Genomic DNA, 22,502 nt, shown 5'->3' on the forward strand with positions numbered 1-22,502 from the left:
CATCTTCTCGCCCGCCCATCAAGAGGCTTTTGAGTTCCTCTTCACTTTCTGCCATAAGGGTGGTGTTATCTGCATATCTGAGGTTATTGATGTTTCTCCCGGCAATCTTGATTCCAGCTTGTGCTTCTTCCAGCCCAGCATTTCTCATGATGTACTCTACATAGAAGTTAAATAAGCAGGGTGACAATATACAGCCTTGACGTACTCCTTTTCCTATTTGGAACCAGTCTGTTGTTCCATGTCCAGTTCTAACTGTTGTTTCCTGGCCTGCATATAGGTTTCTCAAGAGGCAGGTCAGGTGGTCTGGTATTCCCATCTCTCTCAGAATTTTCCACAGTTTATTGTGATCCACACAGTCAAAGGCTTTGGCATAGCCAATAAAGCAGAAATAGATATTTTTCTGGAACTCTCTTGCTTTTTCCATGATCCAGCAGATGTTGGCAATTTGATCTCTGGTTCCTCTGCCTTTCCTAAAACCAGCTTGAATATCTGGAAGTTCACAGTTCACATGTTGCTGAAGCCTGACTTGGAGAATTTTGAGCATTACTTGACTAGCGTGTGAGATGAGTACAACTGTGCGGTAGTTTGAGCATTCTTTGGCATTGCCTTTCTTTGGGATTGGAATGAAAACTGACCTTTTCCAGTCCTGTGGCCACTGCTGAGTTTTCCAAATTTACTGGCATATTGAGTGCAGCACTTTGACAGCATCATCTTTCAAGATTTGAAATAGCTCCACTGGAATTCCATCACCTCCACTAGCTTTGTTCGTAGTGGTGCTTTCTAAGGCCCACTTGAGTTCGCATTTCAGGATGTCTGGGCTCTAGGTGAGTGATCACACCATCGTGATTATCTGGGTCATGAAGATCTTTTTTGTACAGTTCCTCTGTGTATTCTTGCCATCTCTTCTTAATATCTTCTGCTTCTGTTAGGTCCATGCCATTTCTGTCCTTTATCGAGCCCATCTTTGCATGAAATGTTCCCTTGATATCTCTAATTTTCTTGAAGAGATCTCTAGTCTTTCCCATTCTGTTGTTCTCCTCAATTTCTTTGCATTGATCACTGAGGAAGGCTTTTTTATCTCTCCTTGCTGTTCTTTGGAACTCTGCATTCAGATGCTTATATCTTTCCTTTCCTCCTTTGCTTTTGGCTTCTCTTCTTTTCACAGCTATTTGTAAGGCCCCCTCAGACAGCCATTTTTCTTTTTGCATTTCTTTTCCATGGGGATGGCCTTGATCCGTGTCTCCTGTACAATGTCACGAACCTCTGTCCTTAGTTCATCAGGCACTCTATCTATCAGATCTAGTCCCTTAAATCTATTTCTCACTTCCACTGTATAGTCATAAGGGATTTGATTTAGGTCATACCTGAATGGTCTAGTGGTTTTCCTTTCTTCAGTTTAAGTCTGAATTTGGCAATAAGGAGTTCATGATCTGAGCCACAGTCAGCTCCCGGTCTTGTTTTTGCTGACTGTATAGAGCTTCTCTGTCTTTGGCTGCAAAGAATATAATCAATCTGATTTCAGTGTTGACCATCTGGTGATGTCCATGTGTAGAGTCTTCTCTTGTGTTGTTGGAAGAGGGTGTTTGCTATGACCAGTGCATTTTCTTGGCAAAACTCTATTAGTCTTTGCCCTGCTTCTTTTTGTACTCCAAGGCCAAATTTGCCTGTTACTCCATGTATTTCTCTACTTCCTACTTTTGCATTCCAGTCCCCTATAATGAAAAGGACATCTTTTTTGGGTGTTAGTTCTAAAAGGTCTTGTAGGTCTTCATAGAACCATTCAACTTCAGCTTCTTCAGCATTACTGGTTGGGGCATAGGCTTGGATCACCATGATATTGAATGGTTTGCCTTGGAAACAAACAGAGATCATTCTGTCATTTTTGAGATTGCATCTAAGTACTGCATTTCAGACTCTTTTGTTGACCACGATGGCTTTCCATTTCTTCTAAGGGATTCCTGCCCACAGTAGTAGATGTAATGGTCATCTGAGTTAAATTCACCCATTCCAGTCCATTTTAGTTCACTGATTCCTAGAATGTCGACATTCACTCTTGCCATCTCCTGTTTGACTACTTCCAATTTCCCTTGATTCACGAACCTAACATTCTAGGTTCCTATGCAATACTGCTCTTTACAGCATAGGACCTTGCTTCTGTCACCAGTCACATCCACAACTGGGTATTGTTTTTGCTTTGGTTCCTTCCCTTCATTCTTTCTGGAGTTATTTCTCCACTGATCTCCTATAGCATATTGGGCACCTACCAAACTAGGGAGTTCCTCTTTCAGTATCCTGTCTTTTTGCCTTTTCTTGCTGTTCATGGGGTTCTCAAGGCAAGAATACTGAAGTGGTTTGCCATTCCCTTCTCCAGTGGGCCACATTCTGTCAGACCTCTCCACCATGACCCATCTGTCTTGGGTGGCCCCACACGGTATGGCTTAGTTTCACTGAGTTAGACAAGGCTGTGGTGTGTGATCAGATTGGCTAGTTTTCTGTGATTATTGTTTCAGTGTGTCTGTCCTCTGATGCCTCTTGCAACAGCTACCATCTCACTTGGGTTTCTCTTACCTTGGATGTGGGGTATCTCTTCACAGCTGCTCCAGGAAAGAGCAGCCGCTGCTCCTTATCTTGAACGAGGTCACCCCTCCTGACCTTGAACGTGGAGTAGCTCCTCTCAGCCCTCCTGTGCCCATGCAGCCGCCACTCCTTGGATGTGGGGTTGCTCTTCTTGGCCACCGCCCCTAACCTCAGATGTGGGGTAGCTTTTCTCGATCTGGTTCCATCACTTAATGGAAAATAGATGGTGAAACAGTGTCAGACTTTATTTTTGGGGGCTCCAAAATCACTGCAGATGGTGATTGCAGCCATGAAATTAAAAGATGCTTACTCCTTGGAAGGAAAGTTATGACCAACCTAGATAGCATATTCAAAAGCAGAAATATTACTTTGCCAACAAAGGTCCGTCTAGTCAAGGCTATGGTTTTTCCAGTGATCATGTATGGTTGCGAGAGTTGGACTATGAAGAAAGTTGAGCACCAAAATATTGATGCTTTTGAACTGTGGTGTTGGAGAAGACTCTTGAGAGTCCCTTGGACTACAAGGAGATCCAACCAGTCATTCTAAAGGAGATCAGTCCTGGGTGTTCATTGGAAGGACTGATGCTGAGGCTGAAACTCCAATACTCTGGCCACCTCATGTGAAGAGTTGACTCATTGAAAAAGACCCTGATGCTGGGAGGGATTGGGGGCAGGAGGAGAAGGGGACGACAGAGGATGAGATGGCTGGATGGCATCACCGACTCGATGCACATGAGTTTGAGTGAACTCTGGGAGTTGGTGATGGACAGGGAGGCCTGGCGTGCTGCGATTCATGGGGTCGCAGAGAGTTGGACACGACTGAGCGACTGAACTGAACTGAGCTGAGCTAAGGATAGACAGATCTCTGTGAGTTGTTCTTCCCCAGTCATTATAAAGACTTAACTTTTTGTGTCAGTCCTCTAGTATCAGTATTATGAATATCTTGTTGGAGGGATTATTATGAAACAGTTAAGTAACAAGAACGTGCTCTCCAGGAGGTGCTGTGATGGGCTCCGAAGAAATGTAGGAAACATCCAGATCTTCAAGGAGCAGACTGGTCACACCTGGAGGAGACACATAGAAAACGCAGGGTGGGCTGTGTGCCTGGTGCGAGGGCTCAGGACAGGGAGGCTGAGGGTGGTCAGAGGACACATGTCAGCTCCGACCAGATCTGTAGGATTTGTCTGAAAATAGAAATTTTAAAATGGTGGTTCTGGACATCCCTGGCGGTCCAGCGGTTAAGACGTTACCTTCCAATGCAGAGGATGCAGGATCCCTAGTCAGGGAGCTAAGATCACATGTGCCTCGCAGTCAAAAAATAATCCCAAACAGGAACAATATTATAACAAATTCAATAAAGACTTTAAAAATGGGTCACATAAAAAACAATTTTTTTTTTTTTAAAGGAAGGGGTGGCTCAGCAGAGAGCCAGCTCCGGAAGGGCTTTGCACACCAGCGAGGAGTTGCAGCTGCAGGAAGCCATCATTGGTTCTTAGGCAAGGCAGTGTTGTTGTTGTTCAGTTGCCAAGTCATGTCCAGCTCTTTATGACCCCGAGGACTGCAGCACACCAGGCCTCCCTGTCCCTCACTATCTCCCAGAGTTTTTGCCCAAGTTCAATGTCCATTGAATCAGTGATGCCATCCAACCATCTCATCCTCTGTTGTCCCTTTCTCCTCCTACCCTTAGTCTTTCCCAGCATTGGGGTCTTTTCCAGTGAGTCGGCTCTTCACATCAGGTGGTTAAAGTATTGGAGCTTCAGCATCAGTCCTTCCAATGAGTATTCAGGGTTGGTTTCCTTTAGGATTGACTGGTTTGATCTCCTTGCTATCCAAGGCAAGGCAGTGACCCCACCACAACAGGCAAACAGGCTACAGAGGACTGATCTCTGCTTGCACCATGTGGACCAGACTCTCTTGCTGAAACTGATTTATAAATAGGGATGTTCTAATCCCCTGGCTCTTTCTGAAATTCCATGGAGTTCTCCAGCCAGAATAACAGGAAACCCAGTTCAGGGCCTGTGGCTTCTCGGCAGCATGTCATTTGTCTCTCTTTCTGCATCTTCTTTTCAGTGTCCTTTCTGTCACTATCTGGAAAATCATTAGTATGCTAATCTAGCTAGCCATCATTTTAACAGTGACCTTTGCTAACCTGCCTTTGCAATTTCAGGAACTACGTTTGACTTCTCTAAAAGTAACCTTAAATTGTAGTCTTGTAAGAATTCCAGAGCTGTATCCTTCACTCCTTCTTCTAATGAGGTTATGACCAAATGCTCATTATAATTGCTTTAGACTCCTTTTAATTTTCAAGCTTATTAATCATAAGAAGAGTTATTTAAAATTGCATAAATTAATCTTAGATTAAAAGCCCATCAAAGCCTCGAAACAATTAAGAATAAGTAGGATTTCCCTGGGGCAGCAAGTTTTATTTTAATATTGTAGTCAGGTGGATATCAGAACCTTGAAGTATGGTAGTGATTAATGTATGCAAAATTTAAATGAGATTTTTTAAATGGCAAATCTCAATCACATATTGACCTAACTGTAGGCTTTAACTGCATTGTCTGTCATATGTTTAAACTGTTTACTAATCAACATTTTAATTACAGTGTGTGTTGGCAGACCCTAGGACAAATAAAATCTAGCATTTTAAAATGTTGCTGCAAAGTCTGTTATCCAAAAATAGCAAGACTCTTTTATTGGGGAGAATGGAGGAATGAGAAAACAGAGCAAAGTACCTGAAGCAGCGTCGCGATTCCGCACAGAGTCCTAAGGCGTGGCGTTGCCCCCTCCTTCCTGGCCCCTACTCTCACCTTGTGATTCTGCTGGTCTCAGACAGCTGCCTCTTCATTCATGAAGTGCCTGCTGGGTTTCCTTTGAAGTCATTTCATGTTTAATTGGGGAAATACTTCCCTTCATGTGTTCAAGCCCTGGTTGCCAAGCGTTGTTTACTTGAACAGTGCAGGTAGCCAAGGGTCCCTCGGCCCATCTTCTTTTGTGATGTAGAGACTAGATATTTCCAGAAATTCAATTCCACCTCAAAGTCAGCAGTCTTTTTGTCTTGCCTTCCTCCCTGACCACAGGTAGGGTAAGGCAAGCTTTCCCAGCTTTCCCCAGGAAGGTGGTCATGGGCTGCATCAGAATCTGGAAAGATTTTTCTCTATTTTACAAATACTGTTTCATTATTGAAAGTAGATGGGCGATAAGGTCACCCTATGTTATCCCTCAAAACTTCAGTTCCCACATTACAGAAAGGGATGTGTATGTGTTAGTTGCTAAGTCATGTCTGACTCTTTGTGACCCCAAGGACTGTTGTAACCTGCCAGGCTCCTCTGTCCATGGAATTCTCTAGGCAAGAATACTGAAGTAGGTTGCCATTCCCTTTCTCCAGGGGATCTTCCCAAACAAGTGATGAAACACAGGTCTCCTTCATTGCAGGCAGATTCTTTACTGTCTGAGTCACCAGGGAAGCCCTTATAGAAAGGGATAATAGTGACCAAATTACTGCTTTTTTGTGTGTGAAAATCCAGACAAGATAGAGTGCATAAATCACTTAGCGTAGAAGTTAGGAAATAAGTTCCCCCAAAATGTTTGCTCCTGCTCTCATCATTGACTTTCTAAAACTAGTGTTAAAATTGTTTAAAAATTCAAAGAGTACAGAAGGATGCAAAATACACCCTCAGCCCCACTCTCCAGAATTAAGCACTATTAATAGTAACTTGTTTCAAGAATTGTTAATTTTATTGTTCTGTACCTTACTGTTTTGCTTATATCTTTGAGATCTGAGATCTTTCCATATCACAGGAAAGTCTGTCTCATTCTGGTTTATGCTCCATGGTGTTCCATTATATAGATGTTTCATATTTATTTAACCAGGACCCTGCCATAAAACATTTTGGTGATTTTCAGACCTTTTCTGTTAAGCTAGTGACCATCTTTCTATATATATATACATACGCCTGTACGGAGAAGGCAGTGGCACCCCACTCCAGTACTCCTGCCTGGGAAATCCCATGGATGGAGGAGCCTGGTAGGCTGCAGTCCATGGGGCTGCGGAGAGTCGGACACGACTGAGCAACTTCACCTTCACTTTTTGCTTTCATGAATTGGAGAAGGAAATGGCAACCCACCCCAGTGTTCTTGCCTGGAGGATCCCAGGGATGGGGGAACCTGGTAGGCTGCCGTCTATGGGTCACACAGAGTCTGTCATGACTGAAGTGACTTAGCAACATAGCAACAACGCCTTTACAAAATGGATTTGAGAATTGCAGTTCCCCCTCACCTCTTTTGGAGCTTCCCAGGTGGCCCAGCAGTAAAGAATCCAGCTGTGCAGATGTGGGTCCTGTCCCTGGGTCAGGAAGATCCCCCAGAGAAGGAAATGGCTGCCCACTCCAATATTCTTGCCTCGAGAATTCCATGGACAAAGGAGCCTGGCAGGCTACAGTCCATGGGATCACCAAGAGTTGGACACGACTGAGCATTCACCTCTTTTGCTACTAAAGTATTAGACGTTAATCTTCACCTATCTGATCAGTGATAAATGGTATCGAATTGTTTTCATTTGCATTCTTCTTATTAAGCATGAAGGTTTTTTTCATGTTTATTGGCCATCAGTATTTTTTTCACATACTGTGTGCATTTTTCTTTTGGATAGGTCGTCTCTTCCTTTATCTTTCTGAGCCTTGATTTCCCCATCTAGAGAGCGAGAGAGGGAGGCGCACAGTCACCAAGAGCCCTTCTGCATCTGGAGACTGAGGTTCTGGCCTGAGTGTCCTGCCGGCAGCTTCTGCACGGCTGCCAGAGGCGCCCTCTGCTTGTGACCTTGTCTAGCCCACACTGGGGTTATGGGGCGTATAGCTGCGGGTGGACTGCAGAAGGCTTGTTTCCTTCTTTTGTTCAGTTGTGAATCTTCCTCTCTTAAGAAAGCAGTCTTGGAAATTGCAAGGCAGAGCTGGGATTGAACTTCCGTTAAAGCTGCCTGTAGACATCAGGAATATTTATTTTCTCTATTTGCTTTAAGCCTGGGAAGACTGTGCGGTTTTCTCAACACTGTCCTGATGGAGCCCTGACCAGCAAGCGTGCGATGCCCCTAGCCCTAACGTGCCATTAATGATAGGTTAATGTACAGTATAATGTTTTGGGGACTACGGGTTCATTACACTTCTGAGTGTGAGGTCTTTCCACAGAGCGCCCAAGGTCCCATTGCATTATATCATGCAATAAAAACACCCTTTTCATATCACACACTAATAAACTGTATTTGAAATGCTGTCCGAGGGCACTGCCGTCTTGTCTATAGGCTGTGCCACGAGTGCAACAGTTGGGTTTCCTTTTTTTCTGTTTTGTGTTTTAGCTACACGCAATTCTGAATTCAGGGAAGTCAGCTCATTCCCGTTTTAAATGAGGGAGCAGGTTGGGTCTTTAGGCCTGAGGCTCAGGAGAGGGGCAGCTCAGTGAGTGGTGGGAGTCCTTCCTGCGTGGAGAGCCAGACCCCTCATTTCCCTCTGCCTGTCCACCCACACCGTGTGCAGCTGTCAGGAGAGCCGGGCTCGGTCTTCCAGACTTAGCACTGAGCACATGTTAGGTACTGCAAAAATGTCCTTAGGGAAAAACAAGTCCAGGCCACTGATGGTCACGACTGTAGAGCTGTTTCCAGCGTAGCCTCTGTGCTGGGCATTTCCTAAACACAGCCTTCCTGATGTCCAGGGCAGACCATGGCCTTCCTGTGCAGTTGGTGATGTTCTCCTTGTTGTAGAGAGCAGAGTTTCCAGAGCAAGAGAGGAAAGCTGCATGATGGAGAGTGAATTGCACAGGCCCCTGGAAACCACAGGGAAATTACCTGCCCACATAGACAGAGCCCCTCACACCCAGAACTCTTATCACCTGAGAGATCAGAGATGCAGCTGGACTGGGGGCAGGTGTCCTCTTTTCAAATGCATATAGTCCCAGTGCCCTCATTAGTTATTCATCCCATCCCGTGGGTTGGTGTAATCAGATAGTTTTCTCCTCAACAGTAAGCTGGTAGCAGAGCTAGTTTTGAACCTTGGGACACTTTAGAAAAGGAGACTCTACTACATCAGAAAGGAAAAGGACATTAGAATTCAGGGATGAGGCAATGGCTGGGGTCAGAGAACCTTAAAAGACCTGTTCTATACTTCGATGCAGGGCAGACTGTGGCACATGTGCTTTGTATGGAATGCAGGGGGCCGGGGGGCGGGGGCGGGGGGCGGGGGGCAGGGGGTTGTTGCTGCAAGCTGTCGAGTGTGGGGAAAGAATATGAAGTCCAAGAACCTGGGTTCCAGCCAGTGTTGAGACTTCAGCCTGAAGCACAGAGCTTACCGCCTAGGAACATCGGTATCTCTGCTGTAAAGTAGGCCCACATCTCTTCTGACAGGTGACTGGAGATGGTAGGAAATACTGTAAATGAAAACACTGACTAGTATCTGACATGGGATAGGTGCTCACAACCATTGGCTGTTTTATTGCTGTTATATATTATAATGTAACAAAACATAACAAAAAGCACAGGCTTTGGAGCTGGTGTCCAGTTCAGATCCCAGCCCCACCTTAGCCAGATCACTTAACTTCTCCGAACCTAGTTTTCAAATCCACAAGTAGATAATGACACGAATGCCATCCTGAGGCCTCATGGCATTACTGTGACATTTGAATTAGATGATGAGGTTGAAAGCACTTTGTGGAATGAAAAACTCTACTCAGATGCTGCTAATTATATTTATACTTATTTTTCTCTCCAGATCAACATGTTCCAACTGAATAAGTATCCTTAGAGCAAAGCCACTAAGGGCAGCTATTCAAGATTCACTGATCTTTCGTGTCTCCACCAGGGAGCTTGTTACAGCCAAATTGTAGGCCAGAGCGGTTCTCCTACCCCATGTCTTCATAACATAGGAGCAGGGGACCCAGAACAGTCTGTGCTCCCCTGAGTTGGTGCAAGGAACCAGTCCCTGGTTGAAAGATCAAAGGACCATGTTGAGGGGTGATGCTGGCCTGGAGAGACAAGAAGATGACCCAAAGGGAAAAAAAATCAAGTTGCTAAGGCTGTCCTGTAGAAGGCTGGACCTTTGGCTCTAGGCATAATCCCCTTAATTGTTAGAAGAAGAGTATTTAACTTTCAAGGATAATTAGTTTTTCTTTTAAGGGTGATAGGGTTGGACTCAACCTTTTGTTTCGATGTGAGTGCTTTAGAACACTTACAGAAACCTCTCAGGGGTTAAATCTGTCTTTAGGGCTACCAGGACTTGAAAAATGTTACCTTGTATCAAGAAAACCAGAAGTGACAAGTTCATTTAAAAAGCCTGGTTTGTCATTGTTTATCTAATTTTCAGAGTTGACACAGAAAATTAGACCAGCTGACACTCACTCTCTGACTGTCTCCCTGGCTCATTTCCCTGGTCCTTTCCTCCCTGACCTCTGGAAGTACAGAATGCTCCAAACCCCCAAAATATAAAACTTCCCACTGAGTTTCTAAGTCTCCCTGCAGTCATTCCAAGATTCTGTCATACGATGTCATCCCTAATGTTATTATAAAAACAAGATGAGGTTATAAATCTGCTCTGTGAGGTATTTTTTTCCCCCTTCCACTTTGACCATAAATCTTAGAAGTAATCAAACTTGCTCCAAAGGAAGCCAAGATAAACTTGGGCCCTAAGTGGCCCCATATGTCTTTACTGAGTTCAGAGGTTCTGAAGGCTTGTCTGCCTGGTGACGTCGCACAGTGCTACTGAAAGGCAGCCGGAGTGCGAGATTTTCCCTGTTTAATCCTGACCTTCCAAAATGCAAAGGACAGCAAGTCTCCTATTCACCACTTTAAATGAGCACCTCCAAATAAAGGAAATTATTCAGATAACTGAAACTTATTCCTTATAAAAGCAAAGGTTTTTAAAAAGATTGCAGGCAAGAGGTTTTAAATGTATTGTACACTTCCCTATCCTCTTAAATAGATTATGTGCCTCAGGGTTTGCTTTTTAGCAAATGTTCTTAGACCGTCTTCATAGTCATTTGCTGTATTCTGCCGTCCTAGCGTCTCCTGATATTAACATATGGAGGGCCATTGTCTTTGCCCTGGTTGATCTCAAGTTGGTTCCTTGGTTTCATTTTTTTGTGTGTGTAGTGTTGCTAATAGATGTCACTTAGTACTCCTGCCCTTGTTCCCTTTCTAATAGCTCTCCGCTCTTCCTCTTCTATTTGTCTATTTTGTGCTTTAGATTGAGAAACCAGATACTAAGTGTGTTCGCATTAGTAGCCTAAACTGCAAGAAAATGGACTAAATAAAGGCTTGAAGGGCTAACTGAAAGTAAAGTGTTCAAGTTTTAATGTAACTTTCAGATTCTTAGTCTTAAGTAAGAGAGTCAAATTTACAGTGCCCTATAGGTCTGTAAAGTGCCTCTAGATTTGAAAACAGGCCATTTCACTAAATAGGAAATACACTGCTCTGTAAGATTTAATGTAGATGCTGAAGTTTGAAACTTTGCTCTTGAATCAGTAATTAGCATAAAATTGTTTTGAATTATTACTTGTTGAGGGGTTTTTTTGTTGTTTTTTTGAAAGTGAAATGAAAGGAAAAGTCGTTCAGTTGTGTCCGACTCTTTTGCAACCCCATGGACTATACAGCCCATGGAATTCTCCAGGCCAGCATACTGGAGTGGGTAGCCTTTCCCTTCTCCAGGGGATCTTCCCAACCCAGGGATTGAACCCAGGTCTCCCACGTTGCAGGTGGATTCTTTACCAGCTGAGCCACAAGGGAAGCCCTGGGGACCTAATAAGCCATGAATGTGCCAAAAGGGAGTCCTTAGACTTTAAAAATCAGATTTAGAGTCAGACACACAGAAGCTACTCAATACATCCATGTTGGATTTGATTGAAATCTCCCTGTACACTGGAGCATAACTAGCAGAAGAAGCAAGCTTGCAACTAAATAACTGTCCTTCTCAACAGTGGAAACAGACTTTGGTTTCATAAAGCTCTGCAGCAACGAGCTTCTCCAGCTTATTTGTAATCAGATGAAGTGCGCTCCCTTCGTCGTCCATTCTGCGCATGACCAGTGACACCGCCTCAGAAAACACAGGCTACCCTGCTCACCACCTCAGAAAACGCATTTCAGCCTTCCGTACATTTAATTTTCTTCAACATTACCTTGCAAACCACAGTAAATCAATAACAGAAAATGATCAGAATTTTCAAATGGCTTGTTTTTGTTTTTAGAAAAAATCAGAAAATGGTTGCTCAAGGCTGTAATAAGCCGAGTTGCTATTGATGGTTTTGCATGCTGCAGTCAGACACAAAACATGATAGTATACATGTTAGAATGTCTGAGTTCCACACATGTTAGTATACCTTTTCTAAGTTTCATCCAACTCCATTGTGGATCTGCTGATGGGCATGTATAGCAGACAGTTCTATTTTGCTGGAGTAACTAGCATTTTCTGACTAGGTACCTCATTGTGGTGATTTTGCACTGTTGAGCCCATTATGTTATGTCTATTTTATTTCAGTTTTCAGATTTTCCTGCCCCAACCAGTCCCCTGCCTCCCCTACACTCACCTCAACAGCAACCCTGTCTACTGAATTGAATGAATGAAGCTCAGATAACTGGGGTATCATAGCTGGAAACCTTAAAAAAAAAAAAAAAGATGGCCCTTCAGTTATAGTTACCTACCCTAAAATTCAACATCTGGTGTCGTTAGCAGTTTTTCCTTAAGGTTTTTTGTTGATTTAATAACATCAAAAAATCTCCACTTTAGGTTCAGTCTTTGTGTGAAAGTTTGTTTTTCCTTCCTGAGAAACTAGAAAAGCTGTTACTGAGATGGATTTTGGTAGCACCTTTACTTAATTGGAAGTTTCTTGAAATCAGATGAAGCAATAGGTAAGAATCATTTTAAAAGTTTGAAGTGTGATATCAGGGCTCAAAACCTACCAGGGTGACTATTTGTCAATACTTGTTGACACCTCCAGGTCACCAGCATCGCCACCCTGCCCTCTGCCCCCAGCACCACCCACACACGCCTCCTCTCCCCTGTCTCCTCTCCCTCCTGGGAGCCACGATGCTACATTTTCAGCGATGCTGGTCTCATGTCATTCATAAGGTATGCCCTTACTATTTTAAATGTTCTCCTACATTTATGGGCATGTGCCCTTTTTTCATCCCTGAAGATGTTTGCCTCTGTTCTCTCTTTACCGGTTTTGTCAGAGGTTAGTCTGTTTTACTAACCTTTTTAAAGAACCAGTACGTTATTGATTTGATCATCTCTTTAATGTCTAATTCTTTTGCATTCTTTATTACTGCTGTTTTATGTCTTCTTTGGATTTACTTTTTGTTCCATTTATAATTTATTGACTTAACTCATAAATTTCCAATCTTTTTTTCCTTAATATATCCACTTAAAGCTCTCCATTACTTTACCCGCATTCCACATAGAGGATTTTCATTGTCATTCATTTGTAAGTAATTCTCAGTTTCAGTTGGGATTTCTTTTTTGACCCATGAACTATTTAGAAGAACTTCTGTTTGCACACACTCAGTGCTGCTTTGTCATCTTGTGATCGTTGTCTTCCTTTTGTGCACCATGGTCAGAGAGCATGGTTGACATAATCTCAACCAAAATAACAAAGACCTTGTGTTATTTGTTGAAATACCTGTGGTTACTACAGTGTGGTTTTTTTTTTCAGTGTACTCTCTTTGCTTAAAACGAATGTGATTCTCTTAATTGTTGAAAGAAGTGTCCTTTTTACATCCTTTAGGTCAAATTTGTTAATTGCATTACGTACATATTTTGTGTCCTTGCTAATTTCCTACCTGCTTTATCTATCAGTTACTGACAGAGCTGTGCTGCAGTCTCCCGCTGTTAGTGTGGTTTTGCTTCTCGGGATTTTGTTAGTCCTTTCTTTAAGGTGATGATGTTAGGTGCCTATGTCAACATGCTGTATCTTCATTCTAGAAGGTTTCTTTTATCTTTATGTGGTGACTCTCTTCAGTATATTTTAAGCTTTATTTTTGTCTGATATTAACATACCTATGCAGTCTTCTTTCGGTGTTTGTCTGCTATATGTTTTCCTGCCCCTTTGTTTTCATTATTTCTGTGTTCTTTTGTTTTAAATGAATCTCTGCATTTTCCTATTGATGTCTTTAGTTTTATCTGACTCTCTTTTAATTCGTTAGTTTAATCATTTATATTTATTGCTTATTGATACACCTAAATTTTTTCTACTCTCCTGTTTTGTACTTTTCTCTCTACAGTGCTTTCTGACTTCTTTTTTCTCCTTTCTTTAGTCTCTTAGATTGATTTTTTTTTTCTTCCTTCTTAGTCTTCCCATCGGTTTAGATACTGTATTCTATTTCTAGCCTTGTAATGGTTATCCCCAAGTTTCTAACTTAATTTAGCAAAGCCTAAAGGTTAATCACTAAATATACCCCCATTCCCGACAATATTCAGCTTTAGGTTCAATCTCTTAACCTTTATATGAGGTAGAATTGGCTTTAACTTCACATGATTAAACTAAACAACAGCTTAAATATGAAGCAGGATAGTCCCCACACATGTAAAGACAGGCAGGACATATCCCAGATTAGCTGGCCATTCCTTTCTAGTCAAGGGGCATTTGAGCGCTAGCCAACAGGAGTGAGGAAGAGTGGCCAAAACACTCCTTTGCTTAAGGACAGATCTGCGGATCAGCACACACTTACGGGTTCACATGGCATAGGCCAAAAACTAGCTGCAAGGGAGGCCGGGCATGCAGCTGCTTTGCTGGATGACACTGCTCCTTTGTGTGTGTGTGTGTGCTTTCCCACTGTGGTGTTTTGTTTTGTTTTGTTTATTTAAATTTATTTTTTAATTAAAGGATAATTGCTTTATAGAATTTTGTTGGTTTCTTCCAAACATCAACTCTGTTCCTTATTAAACTTAGGATTCGTGTCACTAAGGAAGAAGGAGGAATGGATATTGACAGGCAGCTAGCAGCCTCAACCACAGCTTCACGCCACCGAATATAAGGACCCTAAGAATTTCTGATCAGTCCCTTCTTCTTTCATGTCCAGGATTTCATTGGCATCTTGTTTTTAGGTCTTTGCAGTTAGTCATTACTCTTGTTCTCATTCTGTATAATCAGCACCTGTTGATATTTATCCATGTGTTTACCAGTATCTGTTCCTATTCCTGTTTCATCTACTTCCTCCTCCTGAAGTTTCTTTTCCTTTTGGAAGTACATTAAGAGTTCTGTCATTTGTTCTAAGATTGTCTTCACTTTGCCCTCTTTTTTGGAGGTGGAGGGGAGCTGCACTTCACAGCTTGTAGGATCTTAGTTCCTGAACCAGGGATTAAACCCAGTCCTCAGCAGTGAAAGCTCAAAATTCTAACTACTGGACTTCTAGGGAAGTTCTGCCCTAACTCTTGATTGTTAGTTCAACTGGAGTTAAGAGTTTAGATGGACTGTTTCCCCAGAGCCTTGAAGATAACTCTGTTTTCATCTGGCTTCTCCATGCTGCTGCTGCTGCTAAGTCACTTCAGTCGTGTCCGACTCTGTGCAACCCCATAGATGGCAGCACACCAGGCTCCTCTGTCCCTGGGATTCTCCAGGCAAGAATACTGGAGAGCATTGCCATTTCCTTCTCCAATGCATGCATGCATGCCAAGTCGCTTCAGTCGTGTCCAACTCTGTGTGACCCCATGGACAGCAGCCCACCAGGCTCCTCTGTCCACGGAATTCTCCAGGCAACTCTCCAAAAATTCTCCACTGGAGTGGGCTGCCATTTCCTTCTCCAGGCTTCTCCACTAGCTGGTGAGAATCTGCTGGCTGCCCAGTTGCCATGGTCTTTCTCTCTGGGAGCTTTTAACGTCTCTGTTCCTGGTATCCTTCTGTTTCCCTACAATTTGTCTGGGTATAGATTTCTTTATTGTTATTCTACTTGGAGATCATTTTGATTTTTGAATCTGAAAATTCATATCTTTCATCAGTTCTCAAAATTTTCAGATGTTGTCTCTGAATATTTTCCATCTGCCACTGTCTCGTCTCTTCTTATTCCTTCCTCTGGGGGTCTCTCTTTCGCATTAAAAAATTATTTTTTGTTTATCTCTCAGTACTGAGTAGTGCTTTGGATAACTTTCTCAGACCATTCTTCCAGCTTGCTAAGTCTCTCCTCAGCTATATTCAGCCTGCTGTCTGGCTCATCTATGGAGAGTTTCTTTTGTTTTTCCCACTCACTACACATACTATTTCTATAAGTTATATTTGATTCTTTTTCAAATCTCTCTTCTCTTTTTCATAATATCTTGTTCTCAGTGTTTCAACTTCTTTTTTGTCTTTAGTCTTTTCAACTGTACATTGTTTTGTATTTTCTTTCCGATTATTTTTCTATCACCTTGGTTCTGAGAGCTGTAATCTTCCTGTGTGTTGTGTCTGCTGACTCTTGTCCATGGGTAATTGTTTCCTCACGTGTTTTAGAATTTTTATTGTAAGCTCATTCTGAATGGGGCTTATTCCTGTGGAGATGATTGCATTCCAGAAGTATTGCCTCAGAATGTTTTTTCATTTGCTCCTGAGAGATACTCCAGAGTATTGCTAGATCAATATCAATGTTACGTTAGATTAATCAGCCTTGTGTTCTCAGACCAGAACAGTGGTACATAGGACCACAAAATGCACGAGGCTCAGAGCCACCTTACACAGCGTCCCCTTTGCTGATGGGCAGACTTTCTGCAGTCCCAGCTTTGCTCAGGGTCCCAGGCCAGCTCCCTAGCTGGACCTGTCCTTCTGTTTCCACTTAGTATTTCACACTTTCCAGGTACTGCATTCCTGGAACTGATAGCCTCCCTTAGGGCCACAAGACCTCGACTCACACCCTTACTGAAGAGGTTTTCCATTTCCTCTTCATTTTTGGCACTTGCAGATTTCCTTTCTTACTAAATCATCTGTTATAGTTTTGGTAAAATGTTCCTTGATTGGGAGTTTGTAGAGAGCGGACTGTTAGGCTTAGTCTCTCCCCATCTCTTCATTCTCTCACTGTCAGAATCGGTCCATTCTGTTTTGTTCAACAAGCTTACTGAGCTCCCCACTCTGTGCCAGAAATTGTGATGGAACTTCCCCTCTGCCCACTCACATCCCCACGTATGCATATATACACAGAGAGAGCCAAGGTCTCAGAGTTTAAACATCAGATCTCAAAAGGTAAGAACAAAAGAGGACAGGAGGGAACCATCCTTTTAAGCATTGTGTCTGTAAACTGCCATCACCACACAGCCCATCACACCAAAAGACAAACCCTGAATATCCGGATGCCTGTAATGGCCCCCCTATTCATTGCTTGGACCTGCTGCAGAATCAGCCTCTCAGATAGGAGGCCTCAGCATTATTGGAGCAAGAACCCCACTCTCTCTCTGGCATCCTCCAGTCCTGACTTCTCTGGGTATCTGCTCAGAGACTGACTGGGAGAACCAGCATGCTCCCTGCTCTTCCTGCTCACCCATCTTGTCTGAGTTCTCTACAGGGCAGCCACCACAGCCCCTCTAAATGGGCAAGGGGCACCCTTCTGCCACCCACATGGGTCCACTTCCTCCAACATAAACTCCCGGGTGCTGGCACACACACGCACACACACATATGCGTGCGCACATACACGCACACACACACAGACACCCGCACACACACACCCGGCTCCTTTCCCTTCACAGTGGCCCACCGCAGTTTCCCTGTGCCCTCTCCTGTACCACACTGCTCTGGTCCTGGGGCTGCCCTGTCAACATAGGCCCTAGAATGACTGGCGGAGCCTCTGGAAATACCTCGCCCTCTCGAAGGGCCATTTCCTGGCCAATCACCCTGTGTAGGAACACATAGATCTGCTCAGGTGAAAGCAGATCTCACCTTGACCCCCTGAGGTGCCTCATGTACAGTCTAGGGTGGCTAGAGGGAAGCAATTTGCTGCTAATAATTGAATATTTGGGAAGAAACATCTATTTCCGTGGTATTTGTGAAGAATAAACTCAGGAAGGGTGATTGAAATGGCATGTCACAGCTGAGGACCATTTCTTCATTTCAAAGAAAAGTAAAGACTAGAAGGGAACCCGCACCCCCAGCTTTAGGAATCAGAGGCTGAGAAAGCACAGTCTCAGGACCAACGCCTTGCCTCTGAGAGCTTTGCAGCGGGGCATTGGCCAGGTAAGCCCGGCTAGGCAGACGGTGAGATTCCACACGAGCTGGCAGGCAAGGCTCACATCTTCATCTCACTGCCGCTCCCGCAGTGTATTCTACATGGAAGCGTAGTGGCCTCCCATCACACTACCCAGTGTGTGTCTGGAAAGCCTGTCTGCAGTCAGGCAGTTTCCTACCCCAGCCCAGAGGCAGAGGGAGCAGAGATATTCAGTAGGGTGACAAGGCCAGCCAGCAGCCTCCCCGTGTTCAAACCCAGCTGAGAAATAAGACTCAGGAAATGGCAGAAAGGAAGCACCAGCTCTCCTTCTATGCAGTCTAAGTCAAAGGCTGTGCTGATGTGCCGGGCCTTGCTGGGAATTTCCCACAGAGCCCCATCAGAGGTGAACAGCAGTCCGGAGCCTGCCTGGGAGGTCGCCAGAAGAGGGCAGGCCAGCACCCAGCCCTCCTGTGGGCAGGAGACCCCTGGGCTGGGCCTGCTGCGTACTTCCCGCCAGCCTGACTCCTCCTTCTGCCCGGGGAAGGGCGGAGAGGTACCATGACCACCCAAGTCCCTCCCTGTGGGAAGATGAGGCCAAGGGAATGGAGGTGCCCTGGAGTGTTTTCTCTTCTATAAGTGAGGCCATCATGGCCCTTCCCAAGCCTCCATGAGTCCAGGGCTGGCGAGAGGAGGCCCACTGACTCTCAGGCCAGGGCCCCTTGCCTCACCCGACATGGGGGCGGATGCAAGAGTTGCTGCAGTGGTGCCTCAGCTTCTTCCTGCTGAGTCACTCCTGGGGAACCTCCCCCCCACCCCCTACTGCAGCCTCAGTCCGACACCTTCCTCCCAGACACCCCCTGTTGATTAGCCCAGGCACACCCACCCCGAAGGAAGCAGACCCTCAGGAGGAGCATGACTTATTATCTCATGTACACTAATTAATATTAGGGACTTCCCTGGGGGTCCAGTGGTCAAGACTTCACCTTCCAGTGCAGGGGTGCGAGCTCAGTCCCTGGTCAAGGAGCTAAGATCCTAACATGCCTCATGGCCAAAACACCAAAACATGAAATAGAAGCAATACTGTAACAAATTCCATAATGACTTTAAAAATGGTCCACGTTAAAAAAAAAATCTTAAAAAAAAATTAATATTATATAGGTTTGTCCACTGCCCTGCCCTCGTCAGCAGTTTAGCAGACATTGGACAGTCTCTGCATTTTTCCAAAAATTGTTTAACTTCTCTAATCTGAAGTTGTCTCCAGGGTAAGTAGGGATTAGATTGCTAGTTTTGAATCTTCAGCATTGGAATGCTTTTTATTGTGTAAAATTAATGCAGGATCTCATTATTAATATAGGGGAAAAGTAGCCTTTTTTTTAGTATGAATGTATTGAAGTGAAGTTGCTCAGTGTCCGACTGTTTACCCACCAGGCTCCTCCACCCATAGAATTTTCTAGGCAAGAGTACTGGAGTGGGTTGCCATTTCCTTCTCCAGGGGTCTTCCCGACCCAGGGATCGAACCCAGGTCTCCCGCATTGTGTGCAGATGCTTTACTGTTTTTATAGACGCATGAGACCTCTGTTGAAGGACACAAAGATCTGAGAGCTGGGGTCATAGGTGATGGTTGCAGTCTAGTATCTGCATCGGCATCCCACTTATCTCTGACACTGTCTCAGGAGCCTCATATCAAGGAAATCCAGACTCCCCCAACTGTCCTCTCAGCTTAGGCATCGTTTAAACCCATGTAGAAGCTTAAAAAAGGAATAGCAGAAAAGTTTTAGAGTTTAGTTGCTGACAGTAGCTAGCTGCTGTTCGTATGAATTGCTTAAAATAAGTCTACAGATCAGAGAAGAGGGACTCAAAGCCTGTAGGAGCTGACGCCACTGGAAGGCTTGACCCACACCCCGGTTGGGCATCGTGCGCCCGGCCACCGGGCTGACACTGTAGGCTCAGTGCACTGGCTCCAGTAAGTGGACGTCACAGCCCTGAGTTCTTTCAGGTGCCCAGTGCACCAGCCCAGCCTTCCTAGGCTAAGCGCATATATTAGCAGTCAGTAATATGCACCGATCTAACAAGATCTAACCAGACCACCTATCCGAAGAGCTATAGAAGATCATTTACCACCACAGTGTTGGGTAACACACTGCCAGTATGCCAGGTAGCAGTTTAAGACTTGAAGATAGTTGAGTGTATATGTTTTTTTTAATTAGTTTTTTTAAAAAACAAATATAGCTTAAAATATCTTAATGATTTGAATCAAACTGTGGAAACCCCAACGCAGCTCACCCACTGTGGCCCTGCTGGTCTCTGAGGTCCCATCCCCTCCCACCACTTCTCCATAATCAAAGGGACTAAAGTACCCCTGCCACAAGGGCTGGATCCTAAAGGGACACACAGAGAGCCTTCAAGGAAGGCTGGCAAGCCCAGAGCAGAACGGTGAAGTGATGAGCAGTGCGTTGACCGTAGGGCCCCTCTGGCCTCTCAGATCACACCTCCTAGAGGGCCTGCCTAATCGCTGGACTGGGTCCTGTGGCTCATGTTGGACTCTTTTTATTTTGGACTTAACTGGAGTGTACTTGAGCTGGGCTGGCTTGCTTTTTGGTAGGAGGAGAGGGAGTGGTTTAGTTGCTTGAACTGACTCATGGATCCTTGGTGTTCTGCCCCGTGCAGCATCCTTGGTGGGCCAGGAGGTGGCTGGTGGCCTGGGGCTCCTCCAGAGAGAGAAAAGCCCTCTCTGGAGCCCTCTCTGGTCCAGGGAGTCCAGAGCAGCCTCAGCTTGTGGAGCCTTCTCCCGGGCCTGCCCGCCCAACCTGCTGCACTTCCCAACCTAGCACCAGGCTCCTGGAAAGCAGTGAAACGTGCCCGTCAATCCAGCTAACTTCCCCTGGTGGTTCCTCAGTGATCAGCACCGCGTGTTCTCGAGGCTTCCAGTCTCGTGCTAGGAATAAGGTGGGCTCAAATGTTGATAACACACAGCAGGACAGGTGTGTGCACTTGTTCCGAAAGAGATGGGACCCCTCAAGAGAAGACAGGAGTCAAGGCCTCACAAGATCTTAGGCATGGGGTGCAGTCTGCTGCCAGGCACCCTGTTTATTATGGCCGCCCTTATCTCTGGGGGGCACTTTCCTCATAGCTCAGTTGGTGAAGAATCCACCTGCAATGCAGGAGACCCCGGTTTGATTCCTGGGTCGGGAAGATCCGCTGGAGAAGGGATAGGCTACCCACTCCTGTATTCTTGGGCTTCCCTTGTGGCTCAGCTGGTAAGGAATCCGCCTGCAATGAGGGAACCTGGAGAATTCCATGGACTGTATAGTCTGTGAGGTCACAAAGAGTCAGACACGACTGAGTGACTTTCACTTTCACTTTTCACTTTTTCTCTAGGGTGTGGTCTCTGTGGCTCTGGAAAATTCCTGCCAGATCCCAGGTCTTCATTTTCCTGCTGCCCTAGAATCTAGACCCAAAGAGAAGGCGCAGAGAACCGGGTGGGCTGGGGTTACCACGCAGACCCCCGGCGCCTGTGCTGACGGCTGGCTGTCCTGCAGAGTAGGTGCCGCCCTCCAGCCCTGGTGCTGGCAGGGAAGGACGGTGTGATGGCTGAGGACACAGGCTCCAGGGACAGCACCACGTGCAAGTGCCCTGGTCCTGGACAGAGTCCTTACTTAGTCTCTCTGTGCCTTAGCTTCCCCGTCTGTAGAACAGGCATAGGGTAATACTCAATAAATAGACTTGCGGAGTAATAAATAAATTACTTGATGAGAAGTGCCTGATACACCTTGGATCAGGGAGGACACTGTTTGCCTTTTTTGCTGCTCTCTTTTTAGTTTGTCAGTTAAAAACTACCAGTTAAGTCCACGGAATTCTCCAGGCCAGAATACTGGAGTGGGTAGCCTTTCCCTTCTCCAGGGGATCTTCCCAACCCAGGGATCCAACCCAGGTCTCCCACATTGCAGGCGGATTCTTTACCAGCTGAGCCACAAGGGAAGCCCAAGAATGCGGGAGTGGGTAGCCTTCTCCAGTGGATTTTCCCAACCCAGAAAGCGAACTGGGGTCTCCTGCATTGCAGGCAGATTCTTTACCAACTGAGCTATCAGGGAAGCCCCAGTTAAAAATAATATACCATAAACATGAACAGGCACAGAATTTATTATCCCATTCCTACAAATAAAGCCTGGGTTGTTATAGATGGTGGAGGGAACACAGTACCTCCTTTGGTAACTTATTCAAGGGGTTAATAAAATGTGTAATAATAAAAAATAATATTGTACCATATATTATTTTAAAAAGTAGGGATTTTAAACTCGCTGTGCCCAACCTCAGTGAGTAGAGTGGTGTGGTGTCCTCGTGGCAGAACACCGTCCTGGGTTCAGCCCTTAGCTCTGCCACCTTCCAGCTCTGTGACCTTAGCTCAGGTCGCGTCTGTTAGCCTCTCGGTCTCCTTTGTCTGTGAACAGTGGTTTCAGGGCCATTTTAGGCAACCCAGTCCTGGCCCACAGCAGGGGCTCGGTGACCAGATGCAGGCAGAGAGGACAGGCAGGTCACTGGTTCCTGCCATGGGGTGTTAGTCACTTCAGTCGTGTCTGACTCTTTTGTGGCCCCATGGACTGTAACCCGCCAGGCTCCTCTGTCCATGGGATTCTCCAGGCAAGAATCCAGGAGTGGGTTGCCATTCCCTTCTCCAGGGGATCTTCCTGACCCAGGGATCGAACCCAGGCCTCCCACATTGGATTCTTTACCTGCCACAGGCCCACGGCTAAAGGAGGACTTGCTACCTGCCAGCACTGTAGCAGGGCGGC

General features: G+C 45.2%; 1 protein-coding gene across 14 annotated transcripts in view; it reads left to right on the plus strand.

The window, feature by feature from the left end:
- The window catches only part of MAP2K5 (mitogen-activated protein kinase kinase 5), a 263,833-nt gene that overhangs the window by 236,184 nt on the left and 5,147 nt on the right, over positions 1 to 22,502 (plus strand). For 6 of the 14 annotated variants that reach the window (XM_042252082.2, XM_042252077.1, XM_042252078.1 and 3 more), the window contains one exon: positions 12,549 to 12,679. The exons of 7 other annotated variants lie outside the window; for them this stretch is intronic. In XM_042252082.2, coding sequence (XP_042108016.1) covers positions 12,549 to 12,679 — 131 coding nt within the window. Of the gene's footprint in view, positions 1 to 12,548; positions 12,680 to 22,502 lie in introns of those variants that run through there. One more of the 14 variants, XM_060418889.1, reaches the window with a different exon arrangement.

This window comes from Ovis aries, chromosome 7 (genome assembly GCF_016772045.2).
Source record: "Ovis aries strain OAR_USU_Benz2616 breed Rambouillet chromosome 7, ARS-UI_Ramb_v3.0, whole genome shotgun sequence".
Lineage (NCBI taxonomy): Eukaryota > Metazoa > Chordata > Mammalia > Artiodactyla > Bovidae > Ovis > Ovis aries.